The following is a 16,822-nucleotide window of genomic DNA, read 5'->3' on the forward strand; positions in this document are numbered from 1 at the left end:
TAATGTTGATAAAATGTCCATACTACCCAAAGCAATCTACAGGTTCAGTGCAATTCCTATCAAAATGCTATCACGTAACTAGAACAAATAATCCTAAAATTCATATGAAGTCACAAAAGAACCCGAATGGCCAGAGCAATCTCGATAAAAAAGAACAAAGCTGGAGGTATCACGCTCCCAGATTTCAGACTATACTACAAAGCTATAGTAATCAAAAATGTATGGTACTGGCACAAAAATAGACACAGAGAGCAGTGGAACAGAACAGACAGCCCAGAAATAAACACACGCATATATGGTCAATTAATCTATAGAAAAGAGGCAAGAGTGTACAGTGGAGAAAAGACAGTCTCTTCAATAAACGGTGCTGGGAAGGCTGGACAGCTACACTCAAGAGTGAAACCAGACCACATTCTTATACTACCTATAAAAATAAACTCAAGATGAATCAAAAACTGACATGTAAGACCTGAAACTGTAAAACTCCTAAAAGAAAACCAGCAGTAAACTCTTGGATAACAGTCTTAGCAATATTTTCTTCATTGTCTCCTCAGGCAAGAGCAACAAAAGCAAAAATAAACAATTGGGATTACATCAACCTAAAAAGCTTTTGTACAGTGAAGGAAACTAACAAAATGAAAAGGCAACCTACTGAATAGGAGAAGATAGTTGCAAGTGATATACCTGATAAGGGGCTATTATCCAAAATGTACTGAAAACTCATATAGTTCAACACCAAAAAAAAAAAAACAAAACAAAAAAAACCCACCAAATAATCTGAGTAAAAATGGGCAGAGAATGTAAATAGACATTTTTCCAAAGAAGAATACAGATGACCAACAGACACATGAAAAGATATTCAATATCACTCATCATCAGGCAAATGCAAAGCAAAACCACAATGAGAAATCACCTCACAGTTGTCAGAATGGTTAGTATAGAACAGACAAAAAATACCAAGTTTTGGCGAGGATGTGGGGGAAAGGGGACCCTCATGCACTGTTGCTGGGAATGCAAATTGGTGCAGCCACTATGGACAACTATGGTTCCTCAAGAAATAAAAATAAAAATACCATCCAGCCCGGCAATTCTACTTCTGGGTACTTACCTGGAGAAAATGAAGACACTAATTTGGAATGATATATGCCCCTCTATGTTCATTGCAGCATTGTTTACAATAGCCAGATTACAGAAGCACTTTAAGTGTCCACCAACAGATAGATAAAGAAGATGTGGTATACACACACACACAACACACACACAACACATACACACACAAAGATTACTCAGCCATAAAAAAGAATGAAATCTTGCCATTTGTGACAACATGGATGGACCTAAGGGTATTATGCTAAGTAAAATAAGGCAGACAGAGAAAAACAAATACCGTAGGATTTCACTTACATGTGAAATCTGAAAAACAACACAAATGAACAAACAAAACAAAATGGAAACAGACTCATAAATAGAGAACAAACTGGTGGTTTTCAGAGGGGCTGGGGGAGGAAGGAATGGGTCAAATTTGTGAAGGGAATTGAATTAAGAGGTACAAACTTTCAGTTATAAAATACCCCCCACAATACAGCTTAGGGACTGGAGTCAATAATACTGTACTGTAATAACTTTGCATGGTGACAAGACTTATGCAGCCCACAGTCACCACTCCACATTGCCCAGAACAGTACAAGTGGGACACAGAACAGGGCCTTTGAGTTCAAACCCCAGCTCTGTCCTTTCAGCAATTCACTTCCCTTCTCTGCGGGAGGCTAGAGGCCAGGGAGCCAGCCAGGAAGTAGGAGGTGGCAGAAGGCAGAACTTGGTGGGCAGGTGAGAGGTTGCAAGTGGGGGTGGGGAGGAGACACCAAAGGTCCCCAGCAAAGAGAGGCCTTCATCGTGGAGGCAGGGGCTCTGGCATACAGCCTGGTCCCATCCCTAGTGGGCACCACCCTTGCTTGACCGAGGGTGGTGGACGTTTCTGGGTCTTCCTGTCTGCATGAGGAGCAGACTCATTTTCTGTTGCCTTGGCATATTCATCACAGCACCCAGGATGCCCCACCCCACATGGAGGGAAGGGACACGGCCACCTCGGTCAAAGCTGCCTGTGTCTTCATCCGTCTTCCCTCTCCAGGTGTAAGATTCACTGAACCGCCCTGGGGCTCCCTCCTCATGCACACGCCACAGCCATGCACACACACACCAATCCATGTGTACACACAGACATAGTAGTCATGTACACAAACACACTATAGCCATGTACACATACCCAGGTGCACACACCCACACACGTAGCCATGCAACGACCATGCATACAAGGCATGTGCACACACACAACAACCCCACACACACATGCAAACACATGTACCACATCCATGCACATTTGTGCAAACACACCTCACCCATGTGCACTTTCCACACCCACCATACACATATACACCCAACACACACACACACACACACACACACACTGCCACAGCCTTGGGGAAAACTGGCAGGAAGGAAAGGCTTGAAAAGGAGGGTGGATTCCACCCATCACAACCCAGGGTCCCGGGCTCTGAAGGGTCTCAGTTTGGGGCAGAGGGTCACTTGACGGAGGCTGCAAATCTGCCATCCCAGTTCCTGTGCAGCTGGGTCCCAAAGGTCCCTGGAAAGCCGCTGAGCTCTGTCTGTCTGGGGAGCGCAGGGGGCCGGGGTGAGGGCCTTCGGAAAGCTGGCCTCCACCCGTCCTTCGCTCTCGGGCTGTGGGAGGATTAAGTGAGAAGGTGAATGCGAAGCACTTGGTAAACTGTAACCAGCGCTATGCAAATGTTAGCAGCTCAGACCGACAGAGAGAGAGAGCCAGTGGTGTGGGAGAGCCAGCCAGCGGGCTACAGGCAGGAGCCCTGCTGACCCCGCGCTGCCCAGGGCCCGGGCTGGTGGGGCTGGAGAGTGGCGGAAGTCGCTGAAACCTTGTCATCAGCACCGTGCGGATGGCGATACTACCCGGCGTTAGAGGAGGCAACCCTGTGAAATCCCTCAGCTGCCCCGATGCCAAGCCTGGACTTCACGTCCCTCTCATTTCTTCGCAAGGCCTTCACGTAGACTAGAGCCCATTTTTTCTGACGTCCTTGGCACACACTTACAGCTCTCTCAATAAAGCTCAGTCTCCTTCCTTCACGCGCTTCTTTGGAGCACCTCCTTCTCAAAGCTATGTCCCTTTTAAATCTGAGGATCTGTCATCTTTGACCCCCAAAGTACCTGAGAACTTTCATACATATGCACAGGAATCAGGAAGGAAACTGTTCCAAATGCAGATCCCTGGGCACTCGTGGGGGGATGGCAGTTCAGCTGGTCCAGAGGAAGGTCTAGGCATCGGCGTTCTGAGCAGGTATCCCTCAGCTACCTTCTGTTTCCGCCCCTCTTGGTTTTGATGCAAATGAGGTGGGAATTTCCTTCAGATACCTTCCAGCTCCTCCCTGCCTGTCCCTTAGGGCAGGTGGGACAGAAAGCCAAGAAGGCAGAGCGAGACACCTCCCCCCTCCCTCCCCCCCACTGCCCGTGGAGGGGACAGGAGGGGACAGGAGAAGCTCAGAACCACCTGGAAGCAGGCAAGGGCGGGGGCTGGCCTGGGACTGGAAGGGTTTGGGGTGGGGGCACTCAGTGGGCTGGAGATTAAGACAGGAGATGCTGGGGAGTGACTACAGCAGTAAAGGAGCTTCGGCTACGGCTGCAGAGCTACAGAGTGATTCGTATTGTTCAAATTATCTTTAAAACTTTTCATTTGAATCTGTTTAATAAGAGAAGGCTTACCCTAAGGAAGAGGTATTTTTTTAATGTGACTTGGGAGCTGAATTGGAAAGAACGTTACAACAAAGATATTAAAAAGGGGATTAAAACAAACCACCGGTGGCCCATCTCTGCAGGCTCCCACAACCTGCGACACAGCTCCTGAAACCATAAAATTAAATTAAAAAGGGGGACACAGGACATGGGACGTTAATCGTGATTCATCTTCCCTCTGCTGCTCATGGCTCCTGGTGCTAAGCAGACATGGAAGATCTATCCCGATGGGATCCCGGTGTCCAGGAAGGAGCTCAGGTCTCGAAGCCTCAGGGGGTTTCTAGCTCTGCTTCGCCCACTCCTAGCATAGCAGGAGGACTCTGGGCAAGTTGCCTGGACTCTGAGCCTCAGCTTCCTCATCTGTAAAATGGGAGTAATATTGACCATCTACTGGGAAGGGCTGCTAAGACAACGAGATACACAGAAAATTAAAATATAGAGCCTGGCATATATCAGATGTTCAAGAAAACATTAGTTCCTCTCTCTGCAGCTTAAGACAGAGGAGGGAAAAACCCTGCAATGTCTTGCCTTATTGATATTCTGTCCTTGGGTCACTCAATGCTTCCTCTGATGACTGTGACCCATTGCTTGGATCCTGGCCACCTCTGGGCTTCACACTCTCCTTGCAGTGGCATTTTTATGGTTCATCCATCATTCACTTCCTCATTCATTCATACACACCGCATAGCAGCCACCAAGTGCCAGGAACTCAGCTGGGCACTGGGAAGACAAAGATGAGTAAGACACAGTCCTTGCCCTTAAGAAGCCATGGTCAAGTGGGGGTGGAGGGCTTGTTGCCACAAGGCAGTGTGCAATATGTGCCCGATGATCAGAAACCTCACGCCAGAACCTCACTGACAGATCCCATTGGGATGCTGTGGTATCCTCCCGTTCGGCCGATGGTCAACACAAGAGCTGAGCCCGAACCAACTTTTCCATTCCATCACCCTCATATAAAAGCCATATGGTCCTTAGAGCTAGGGAAGCACTGGTCGTTCCTGATGGTCTCTCCTGCTTTCTCCTATTAGATGATACAAGTTATAGAAACCAACTGCTGTGTTTCCACTATTTGTTCTGGCTGCCAAGAATCCCAAAGCAAAATGCTAGCCTCAGCGGAATAATTTCCATTAGCTGAGGTTTTCTGGTCTAAGTCTCCTCTCGCCATACCGTTCTTGATTACTTAACGCCTGTTATTTTTTCTTTGATCAGAACAATAATGGTGATGATGATGATGGAAAATAACTTGGGAGCCCTTATCTTATGCCAGGTGCTGCGTGAGTTTTGCATGCACTCTTTCATCAACCTCCAAAAGAATCCTTTAAGGTGGTTCCTCACTAAGACATTTTCCATGTTTCAGAGGAGGAAAACGGGGCACAGAAAGTGTTAGCAAGTTGGTTACAGCTAAGAAGTAGGCAGGGATTCTAATCCAGCTGTTGCCTTATTTTGTTTTCTGAGCCACCGTTAAACTCTGAGGAAAACGAGAAGGCATACGCTTTATTTGAATTAAAAGGAAGAACATGGAAGAGGGTGGAAGAAAACAAAATGTTGAATGGGTGAGCGGTGAAAAATTCAGAAGATGACATACTTATTCTAGGTTTTTAAGGATGGATAGGATTTCAACAGACAGAGATATGGAAGAAAGGCATTCCTGGTAGTGGACTGGTCTGAGCGAGAGCAAGGAGATGTGTGGCTCATCTTGGTTTACAGAGAGTTTGGAGAACAGCAGGACATGCATCTAGACATGAAGGCAGGGCCAACACAGAGATCCTTGAGGACCAGGTCAAGGGGCTCAGAAGACCATGAGGGGAGCCATGGAAGATTCCTGAGCAACACTGTTGACATGCTTCAGGAATATGAAGCAGATGAAGGGTGAAGGACATCCAGGAAGGAAAGAAACCAGACACGGCAAGATAAGATGTTCTGTAAACGGCAGAAGAGAGACCAGCAGAGAGGCAAGGAGTCAGACACCATCATGAAGACGACTGGAAGAGGGAAGGGGTAGGGGGCCTTGAACCTCTGGTCTGCCATTTCGTGCACTAATTCACTTGACAACAAAGATGGGGGGGGGTGTCCACATGACTGGGGTCATAGCAGTGGCTGAGACCCAGCCCCAGGAATCTTAAGGGAGGGAGATTCTTAAGTGTCCAGGAGAAAAGGATTCTAACCTGGGGCCCAGGGCATCTTTGACATTTGCAAAGTATGAAAGGATATAAGGATATATTCTTTTAACATTTTTAATGTTTATTTATTTTTGAAAGAGAGAGACAGTGCGTGATCGGGAGAGGGGCAGAGAGAGAGGGAGACACAGAATCCAAAGCAGGCTCCAGGCTCTGAGCTGTCAGCACAGAGCCTGACATGCGGCTCAGACTCACAAACCACGAGATCATGACCTGAGCCGAAGTTGGACACCTAACCAACTGAGCCACCCAGGCACCACCCCCTTTTATAAAAAATTTGTTTAGGGGCACCTGGGTGGGTCAGTCGTTAAGCGGCCGACTTCGGCTCAGGTCATGATTTCGTGGTCCCTGAGTTCGAGCCCCGCGTCGGGCTCTGTGCTGATAGCTCAGAGCCTGGAGCCTGTTTCAGATTCTGTGTCTCCCTCTCTCTGACCCTCCCCCGTTCATGCTCTGTCTCTCTCTGTCTCAAAAATAAATAAACGTTAAAAAAATTTTTTTAAAAATTTGTTTAATGTTTATTTATGTTTGAGAGAGAGAAAGAGACAGAATATGGGGGGGGGGTGCGGAGAGAGAGAGGAAGGAGTATTTCTGCTTTTTAAATATTTAAATGGATTTCCTTTCTTTTATTAGACTTTTCTTCCTTCTTGGGTCTGGTTCAGAGTGACACCCACCAAAGCCTGACTCTACAGACCAAGTTCTGTCTGACTTGGGGACATGGGAAGTTTCAGGAGTGCTGCCTGAGGGCCTGGAAGCAGCCAGAAAAGTGAACCACATCCAGCAAGCTCCTGGCCACCTTTCTGCTCTCCTCCAACCCCACACAGGATATGCCCTCAGCAGGGACCTTCCTATCCTTCCCAGCACCTGCAGAATGCTTTCTGTAGGCTACTCCCTCTTCTCAAGACCCAGCTCAGGAGACACCACCATGGAGATCCTTGCAGTGACAATCCTGCCATCCTCTGCCCCCAAGGGGCTGTCTCTCCATCCTTCATCACACTCACAGTGCAGGGGTCTTGACTTTCCTTCCAGCTCGCCTCCCGCAGCCTCCTCCAGGAAGTTTTCCCCCAGCCATGTGCTCCCACAGCACTGGGACTTCACCAGCACATTAACCGTAATACATTGTGATCTGCCTTCCTCAAGACACCAAAGGTCCCTGAAGTTCAGTCCCCATCTTTCCCACCATTGTATTTGTTTCCACACTTTATCAGCATGCAGTAAGTGCACAATAAACACTATTGAATGTCCTTGCTGTCAGATGTATCTGGGTCCCTCCCAGCCACCGGAGTGGGAGCTGTTTGAGAGCAGGGCTCCTGTCCTACACATCTCTGTACCCGTGGGACCCAGCACCGGGCCTGGCACTGAGAAGGCGGCGGTGAGTGTTTGCTGAATGAGCCTGTAAACGAAGGAATGAACAAATGCTCCTTCTGAGTCAGGGCAATGGACTCAACAGCAAATCCAAAACTCCACTCCGAGGCTGTGAAGTTTCAGTAATGAGGGGAATGAGTGAGAAAGTAATCCTAGAATATGAGTCAGTAGTGGTTTGCCACGATTCTCTGAGCCCAAGTTTAAGTCTAATTAAAAGGTAACTGAGTAAGATTCTGCAGTTTAATGAACACTAGACAGAGTTATTGATTTCTGCCCCAAAGCCCATTTCTCCCGTTTCTTCCCCACCTCAGTAAATGGCACACTGTCCAACCAGTGGCTCAGGCCCGAGAACCTCAGGTTAGCCTGGTCATCTCCGTTTGAGTGTCCCCAAACCACCAGCAGGTCTGGTGGCTCTTCAGAAGACACACTGACTCGCCTGCTTTTTCCATCTCCACTGCACTCACTCTGATCCAGCCACCACCGCCGTGGCACCTCACCTGGACTACTGTGGCATCTTTCCAAGGTCTTCCCACGTCCTCTCTCAGGCCCGCACACCCTCTCCACACAGCAGCTGGAGAGGTCTTTAAAAACAAGTGAATCCGCTCATGCTACACCCCCTTCTTAAAATCCCCCAAGTGTGCCCCATCACACGGAGAATCAAGTCCGAACTCATTACAGTGATGCCCCAAGCCGCCTACACCTTGCCGGCCTGCCTTGTCCCATGTCCCATCATACACCTGCCCCTGTCCCTCTCCATGTTCACCCCCACATCGGGCTCTTCTTCGTAGCTGCTCTCCCATCTGCCTGGAGGCCCTTGCCTGGATTTCACCTGACTGCTCCTTCTCTGGATCCAGGTTTTACATCACATGACCATCTCTCCTCAGACGACCCTTCCCCCACCGCAATCTATCCAAGGGTGTTTTCCCTTGACTTGGTTTTATTTCCATCAGAGTGCTCTTCGCTATCTGAAATTATTTTATGTGTTCATTTTTATGTGTTTGGTTTCCTCCCACTAGAACACCAGTCCTTTTCACATACTGAAACTATCATACTCTTTTATTTACTTGTTTTGTTTCTGTCCCCTTCTTGAATGTAAGCTCCGAGAAGGAGAGCCTTATCCAGTTCCCGACTCTATCCTGCCAGCACAGTGCCAGGCACATAGTTGATGCTTATTAAATATTTGTTGAATGAGTAATAGAATGAAGGAATGAATGAACTTTAAATGTGTCCACAGAATGAAGCTGACTCTTAGAGAAAAGTAAATGTGGCATCAATCACCATTACCATGAATACAGAATAGAAACAGGGAAGATCCAGTCCGCACTAACTGGATCATACCTGGATTACTGTACTTGATTCTGGTCACTGCACTACCACGAGGACCAGCAGTGCACGCAGGAAACTGACCAAGTTGGCACGCGAGGGGAAACTTAGAAGACCAGAGATAATCAGTTGTAGAAATAAGAAATCCTAGGAGGAACAGTGTTGCCATCTTTCAATATCTAAAGAGCTATTGAGAGAAAGAGGGGATTGATTTAGTTTACAGCCCTAAAGGCAGAATCCAGATCTATGGGTATTAGTTTGATAGAGATAGATTCGGCATAGGAAGAAAATGGTCTTTTGACAGCCAGCATTCATAGTAAGGGAAGGGACTACCTCACGAAATGGTGAGCTTTCCATCTAAGAAAGTGTACAAGTGGATAACCACTTGGCAAGAACCTTCAGGAAGAGATTCAAACAGCAGAAGATGGCCTCCAATATCCCTTTCAACCTTGAGTTGTCTGGAGTTTTACGATATGTAGGGATTGAGTCAAGAAAAAAGATTCTGGCTGACAAGAGTTCTAGAACTTACTTCTCTAGTCACCCTGATAGCAAAAAATATCACCAAAACCAGGTCTACAAATTAAGCTGTGGGAACACTAGCTGAGAGGTATCTTGTGGGCTTGCAGCCATCCCAGAAACATACTGTACAGCTCACTGAATTTGAAATCTGTTGTCTATGTGTGACCATTCAGAACACCTGGCTGCCAAATATTGTAATGACCCAAAAAGATGCTTCCATTTCCAGGGGAACATAGACCACAATATCTATTGCACAGTAGCTAAGAATGAACTTGGGTTTGCTTTCTGAAACTCCATCGCTTCCTAACTGTATAGGGCCTTGGGCAGAGAAACGAACCCCTCCAACACGTGACCTCATCTGCAAAAAGGATTTCATTTAACAAGCGGAGAGGGAGGAATCCAAACAAGAATGGCGCAAATGTGGTAATTAATGGGGCTCTGTGACAGACACACAGACATTCACCACACTATTCTATTTTATGCATGGGAAGCTGCATAATAAAAAGTAAAAAGAGGGGGAGTCTGAAATAGTACCAACCTCATGTAGCAATTGCAGGGCTTAAAGAAATCATCATCATCATTATTATTACAAGGAATTTTTACAAATCCTAGTTATTACCGTTATTACCGGGAATGTTTAAATATCCCATTTAATCATCCCAACAGCCCTCTGAAATGGCGGTAATCATCTCCATTTGGCAGATGAGGAAACTGAAGCTCACAGAAGTTAAACAAATCCCGCAGCTGGCACAGGGCTGCAACGCGATCTGAAACCCAGTATCTGACTCCACCATCACAGCTGCCTTGATGTCAAGAATAGCTCCTCGTGTTCTACTTGGTAGAGATCTACGCGGTTATGACATCGCTTATGCATCTAAGGCAGTGGTTTCCCAGCTCGGTTCTCAGTAGCAGAACCTTTTTTTTTTTTTCTCCCCAAACGCAGCTTTTACTCAGGACTCCAGGAAGCAAAACCCCAAAAAGCCAAACAGCCCTGTCTGAAGTGGGGATGGGGGCCCAGCCACCAGGCCCCTTGATTCGAGGGTGGCCCCTGAAGCACTCTGGGGTCTGTGAGCATAGTGCGAAAAGCCCGTATTTTGAAGCCAGCAACAGCAACAAAACCCCTGAACTCTGAGAATTACATTTAAGGACAGCCTTCTTTGCATAATGCAGCTTTCGGTTTCCTGTCTCTATCACGTGTGATCCTCATTATCGACTCCGTGGTGGACAAGGCAGGGCACATCACCCTTAATTTGCAGATGAAAAAATCAAGGCCAAATGGAGTTAAGCAACTGGCCAAAGGTGCACCAGTTCACTTTTTGGCCAAGAGCAGACTGGAAGTAGAGTCTGTCTCCATTAACTCAGTGTGACCTGGCACAGAGGGTGCCATCTACTGGAAATTGCCACTGACCCTTGGTCCACAAAGTGGACAATCAGCTTCTTGGCCACTGAGAGCTAAGCACAGCCCCAAGGGCCCCCTGCCAAGGCCCTGTCCCAGAGCAGATGGCCATAGGCAGGGGAGAGGGGCTCAGTGCCACTGGAGGGCTGGACAGCAGGACTTTGGCTATAGACAGGCCATTCCCATCCCAGCCATGTCGTGCTGAGCACAGGGCAGGATACTCAATAATAGCTAAAGAGCGTTCCACCTTCACCTGCAGCCTGAAAGGGGGCAGCAGGTAGGGCGCACCTGGGTAGTGGTTATACTTCACCTTTCTTCCTAGCTCTTTCATAGAAATCCCTGAAACCAGACACATTTGATAATTGCCTAAATTATCCCCCACTCTAGCATCTCTGAGCTGAAGAGGAGCATGTGTTGGAACAGGCGACACTTAATTATCACTTAGTCTTTAATTAGCACTTAATTATTAACACTTAATCCATCTGTAAAATGGGGACACTAATACCTGCCTCATAGGGACTCTGGGAGGATTAATTAATGTTTGCAGCCCACTTGGAAGACGCCAAACATTGAACAAGGGCTCAGCACTGGCATTAATGACCATGGTGGTTTACTTGCTTTTCCTAATGAGCTCTCCCGTCTTCCTCTCCTTGCGGATATCTGTCCCCAACAATATCTGCCCGCCTTTGCCCTGATGGAGAAACATTTAGCTCTGTGTTTCCCAGACACAGGATTTCCCATCCAGGAAAAGGGCTATTTACAGCCATCTTCCCGCACTTTAATTTTCTATTATGTCCTCTGAATATGTCAATGCCTTCCCAGTAAATATTTTGATGTGCGCTCTTGCAGCGGCTTCTGTGGAGGCTGAATGGGACAGCTGCTCCCTGTATTAGGGAATTCCAGATGTGGTTTTAAACCACCAGACTCATCCGTGCCAATGCGTAGCCTTTGGGGGTTGAGAAAGGGAAGTATCACCCAGTTGCTTCCAGGCAAAGCCACGGGCATCTAACCTTCAGCCCTGGCCAGTGTGGGTTTCCGCCTGTGCAAAATGAAAAATGTCCCCGTAGTGGACTGATAAAGGGGCAACAGAAATCCAGCCCTGGTCTGGCCCTGCACCCAGTAAGTCCAGGACCCAGTCACCTCCCTTATAAAGACTGGACGAAGGACCACAACAGATGGAGGGAAAGTATACAGCCTTTACGGTTTAACCAGACTGAACACTGGGCCAGAACGTTCCCCCAGAAGGTCCCACTTCTGCTCTTCCCTCCTCCCTTGGTGCCAGCTACATAGGGGGACACTCACTCTTCTTGGAAGCCGAGCCCGTTGCCTCTTGGAGTCCCAGTCATGGGGGCAGACAGCTGTTCCTTTGAGGTCCTGGGCTGCAAGGCCTCGGGCAGGCCTTGAACTCTCTTCCAGATTTCGTGGCAAGTCTTGTCTAGGCTGTCTTGGGGTGTGTCCTGGTGGATCCAGATGTATCTGGGGAATGGGCCCAGGGCGGAGGGGCGCTTGGCCACCAGGGCCGAGGATGAAGGGAGCCCATTCCCACTGGCCATCCTCCTCCTCTCTTTCCGGAAGCTCCTTTGTCCACCCAGGGCTCCAAGACAGGGGGACCATCCACCACGGCCCCTCATTCACCGGAAGGGGAGAGGAGGAGGGGCAGAAGCAGGTCAGTTCTGTCTGGCTGTTCCTCCAGCAAGGTGACTACGTTCAGAGGCCTTCGATGTGTGTGTGAGTGGTGGCTGGAGGGCAAGTTTCTTCTGGGGAGGGGGAGCTTAGTTTGCTTTGTTTTTATTTGCTCTCTCCTGACTTTTGCCCCCCTCCCCCTCTCCCTTAGAAGAAAATATTTGAAAGTCAACAAAAACCAGTAGCTTAGTAACCGTGGAATCCCCCTGAGCTCAGGAACCAGGCGCCTGGGCGGGCAGAATGACATCTGGGAACAGCTGGAGGGGGAGGGCGGGCTCTCCCCACAGTCCCTGGCACACCCCCGTCGTGAGGCGCCCCCGACACCTTGCGGAGCCTGTGGCTCAGCCCATTGCCGCCCGCTAAGCCGCGCGGATGGATGGGCGAGAGCCCGGCACTGGGCACCTTGCTAGGCGCCGTGGGGGCGGGGACCCGCCATCAGCTCCTCAGTGGGGCCTTCCCAGGGAAACCTGCGCACCGCCCGGGGCCAACGGCCCGCCGGCCCCGCCTAGCTCGCCCCTCCGCCCGCCCGCGTCCCAGTCGCCTGCGCCGCTCCGCCGCCGCCTCGGGCAGGAAGGCCCCCGGGAGTGCGGCCGCCCGCAGCCCGCCCCGGCGCCCCCAGCAGACACCTGCCGCGCCCCCCGCGCTGGACTGCGCTCAGCCTCGACCGGCCAGGGGCCCCACGCCTCAACAGGGCGCTGTCTCGGCGGGCCGCGCGGGACGTGGCAGCTTGGGCCTATTTGCGTGTCGGTGGCTCCCACACCCTCCCAGTCCAGCGCCAGAATTCCTCTGTGGGTTTCAAACGCAACGGCTCGGTGCGCGGGCCGCCCCGGGTTCGGTGCCCAAGGCCCCACGGCGGGGTGGGGGTGGGGGCCCGGAGGACCCTTGCTGCTGTTGGAAGTCGAGGGCGCCGCGCCCCCGCCTGGCCCCGCCGCTCCGTATGAAACCTCCGCGCCTGCCTGGGCCCTTGGCCCTGGGTCGCCTCATTTTACCCCAAACGGCCACTGTGTTGGGAGCTTACCGTGTGCCTAGCGCTGGGCTTTCTGTGTCATATGCAACCTAACAAGCTTGTGAAGTTAGCACCACTGTGCCGCGGGGTCGGAAACCCAGTCTCCGAGTCAGAAAGGGGTGTGTCCAAGGCCCTCTTTCTAGTGGATTCAAACCCAGCGCGACCCCCACCCGCCCCAGGCCTGATGCTGAGCGCTCAGCCTTTGAGATCGACCAGTCCCTCCTACGCTGGGGGTGGAGGGTGGGCAGGTAGGAGTGGTGTCAGGGGCTCAGGTGCGGAAAGAAGGGCTAAGTTAGCAGTCTGCCCCCCAGTGGGCTCCCCCCCTCTCACTGGATGGGCTTCGCAGAACTCGGAGCTGACACAGCACCTTCCCCAGGCTCTCTGACCCCACGAATCATTGTTCCGCCCTGGTTTCACCCAGTAAAGGGAGAACCAGATGACTGGAAAGAAGAACGGATGGGAACAGACCAGAGCTGGGTTGAACCCGGACCCTGCCATCACCTAACTGTGTCACACCAGCCAATTTTTTAACGTCTCCCATGCTCCCTCCCTTCATTTCCCAGTAGTGACTGAGCACCTCCTGCTGGGCGTCCGGGCAGGTGAACAAAACGTCCTGGGGTCCCTGCTCTTATGGAGCCTATATTCCAGAGCAGGGAGACAGGTCACAAACTAGCATAGCAAGTAAATAAGCACCAATTGCAGATGAAATAAGGGCGCTGATGGAAACTAACCAACAAAGGGAGGCAAGGGAGGGGGGAATGTGGCAGAATTAGATGGATATCCAGGTAGGCCTCTTCGGGAGCTAAGGTAACATTGGAGATGAGACAGAAGGAAGAGAAGGAACCGTCTTCTGTAAAATGGTGTTGATAAATTATTATGAAAACCACATTTCTGGCACATAGTAGGCACTCAATAAATATGTGCCGGATGAATTAATGGTATACCATACGTAAAGCACCTGGTGGTACAGTAGGTGCCCAACACACATCCTTGCTGTTTGGAGAAGGCCCGAGTTCCTGGAGATGTTGACTCTCAATTTTGAAATCCGAGCTTCGTTCCCCTTTGATTTTCATTATAAAATTGAAGATGTGCTCCTTTGGGGAAAATTCTGAGGATCTAGACTGAATAAAATTATAGTTAAGAATGTAGAAAACCTTTTAAGATAGTGTATTTAAAGGAAAAGTGATCATTTCTGATGAAATATTAATAGTTCTGAAAATGTCACTCAGTGTTTGTGCTGCTTGGCATTTGGTTGGCTAACACCTATGCTTACAGCAGTACACCAACAGCCCAGCACTGCCCAGGCCACAGGATTCTGGAAAGTTAGCCAGCTCACTCGCTCCTGCTCTTTCTCCCCTTCAGCAGGAGACTAGGCAACAGGGGCTAAATTGGAAAGGATTGCAAAAATAATAACAATAATAAAATGTAGCAGGGACAGGGAATAAAGATAGGGACATGTTTCTTGGAGCACACAGCTGAGGTTTCTAGAAGATTCCGCAAGGGAACACCTGGGTGGCTCAGTCAGTTAAGCATCCAACTTTGGCTCGGCATGATCTCACAGTTCATGAGTTCGAGCCCCACATCAGGCTCTGTGCTGACAGCTTAGAGCCTGGAGCCTGCTTCGGATTCTGTGTCTTCCTCTCTCCTTCTGCCCCTCCCCAGCTTGTGCTCGCTCTTTCTCTCTCTCTCAGAAATAATAAATGAATACACTTAATAAAAAATAGAAGATTCTGCAAAAAAACATAAGTGAAGTAATTAGAAATCGCATAAAACTATGTCCAATATGGTAGCCACTTGCCACATGTGGCTATTTTAATTCTATTTTAATGTAAATAAAGTTAAAAATGGTAGCTGCTTAGTTCCATCAGCCACATTTCAAGTGCCATATGAGGCTGGTGGCTACCATTTTGGACAGCACAGAGAACATTTTCGTTGTCCTAAAACACATAGACTCTAGAACCAGACTACCCGGATTCAAATTCTGAGTTCATGTGTTCTGGCGATGTAGATTTAGGCAGGCTACTCTGTGCCTTGGTGTATTAGTTTTCTAGGGCTGCCAGAACAAAGTACCACAAAATGGGTGGCTGAAACAATAGAAATTTTTCTCTTCACAGTTCTAGAGGCTAGAAGTTCAAGATCAAGGTGTCGGGAAGGTTGGTTCCTGGTGAGGCCTCTCTCATGGGCTCACGGATGGCTGTCTTCTCCCTGCGTCTTCGAATGGTCTTCCCTCTGTGCATGTCTGTGTCGTCCCCTTCTCATAAGGACACCAGTCATATTGGAGTAGGACCCACACTAACGATCTCATTTTACCTTTACCACTCTTTGCAGGTTCTATCTCCACTTCTAAGGTATGTGAGGTACTGAGGGCTAGGACTTGAACATATGAATTTGGAGGGACACCATGTAGCTCACAACACTGGTCTCATCTGTAAAATGGGATGATAAGGAACACCTGCTTGGTAGAATTGTAGATATACTATTACTAATGACTATTTAACACATGGAAAGTCCCTAGAATGCCTGGCACATAAGAGGCACATAACAGTGCTGTATTGGGGCGCATGGGTGGCTCGGTCGGTTAAGCGTCCGACTTCGGCTCAGGTCATGATCTCACAGTCCGTGAGTTCGAGCCCCACATCGGGCTCTGTGCTGACCGCTCAGAGCCTGAAGCCTGTTTCAGATTCTGTGTCTCCCTCTCTCTCTGCCCCTCCCCTGTTCATGCTCTGTCTCTCTCTGTCTCAAAAATAAATAAACGTTAAAAAAAATTAAAAAAAAAAAGTGCTGTGTATTACACTGATTTCTTTACAGTTGATTACATTAAAATTTGTGCTAATGGAGTTTCTAAATAACAGCTTTTGTGCTACGTGTAGGGAGGGAGGACTTTAGCTGTACTGGGGAAATTGCTCTGTGATGGAGGGACAGACTCCAATCATCAACTAAGCCTTTCTAGGCTTGGTTCATTTTTGAGCATCTGCCACGGACCAAGATTGTGCGAGGCGCAGGGCTAGGAGGTAAATAAGACCTCTCTCTAGCTTAGAGACTGTTACAGGCAAGCGAAGGGAGCAAAGCATTCCCTAGGTGCTTGGTACACAACAGATGTGGAGGAAACTGAACTTATTCCATTCTTGTTCAGTATAGGTGGCTGTGTTCCTCCAGCACGTATAGATCTGTGTGCCCGGCACATGAAATGGGGTCTATCACCACTGAACACTTCACTTCAAGCTCTGGAAAAGGGCAGGGGGCCAGGCCTGTCTTCAGCACCTTGAGCGGTAGGTTCGATTTGTTTGGACAAATTCTTCAATTACCTGTTACTGCCCTTATTACCCTGGGCAGGTTGTTTAACCTCTGCATACCTCAGTTTGCTCATCTGGGAAACAGGGATAATAAACCTCATAGAGTTGTTTTGTGACTGCTGAGATAATGCAGGTGCACAGCTTAGAACAGGTACCCAGTGGATATTAAGCTATCGTTATTTAGGATTCAGGGATTCTTGCTCTTCTATTTAGAAGCAGGGAATCCTCAGGAAGAAGCCAATCTCCC

General features: G+C 49.0%; 1 protein-coding gene across 2 annotated transcripts in view; it reads right to left on the reverse strand.

Moving 5' to 3' along the window:
• The window catches only part of CUNH1orf94 (chromosome unknown C1orf94 homolog), a 36,405-nt gene extending 23,601 nt beyond the window's left edge, over positions 1 to 12,804 (reverse strand). Inside the window, exon 1 of one of the 2 annotated variants that reach the window (XM_019429945.2) lies at positions 11,896 to 12,804. In XM_019429945.2, coding sequence (XP_019285490.2) covers positions 11,896 to 12,224 — 329 coding nt within the window. In that variant the 5' untranslated portion in view covers positions 12,225 to 12,804. The remainder of the gene's footprint in view (positions 1 to 11,895) is intronic. The other variant, XM_019429946.2, reaches the window with a different exon arrangement.
• Between the last annotated feature and the right edge of the window lie 4,018 nt (positions 12,805 to 16,822).

This window comes from Panthera pardus, unplaced genomic scaffold (genome assembly GCF_024362965.1).
Source record: "Panthera pardus isolate Hobbes unplaced genomic scaffold, ASM2436296v1 HiC_scaffold_11, whole genome shotgun sequence".
In the NCBI taxonomy this organism is placed as follows: Eukaryota; Metazoa; Chordata; class Mammalia; order Carnivora; family Felidae; genus Panthera; species Panthera pardus.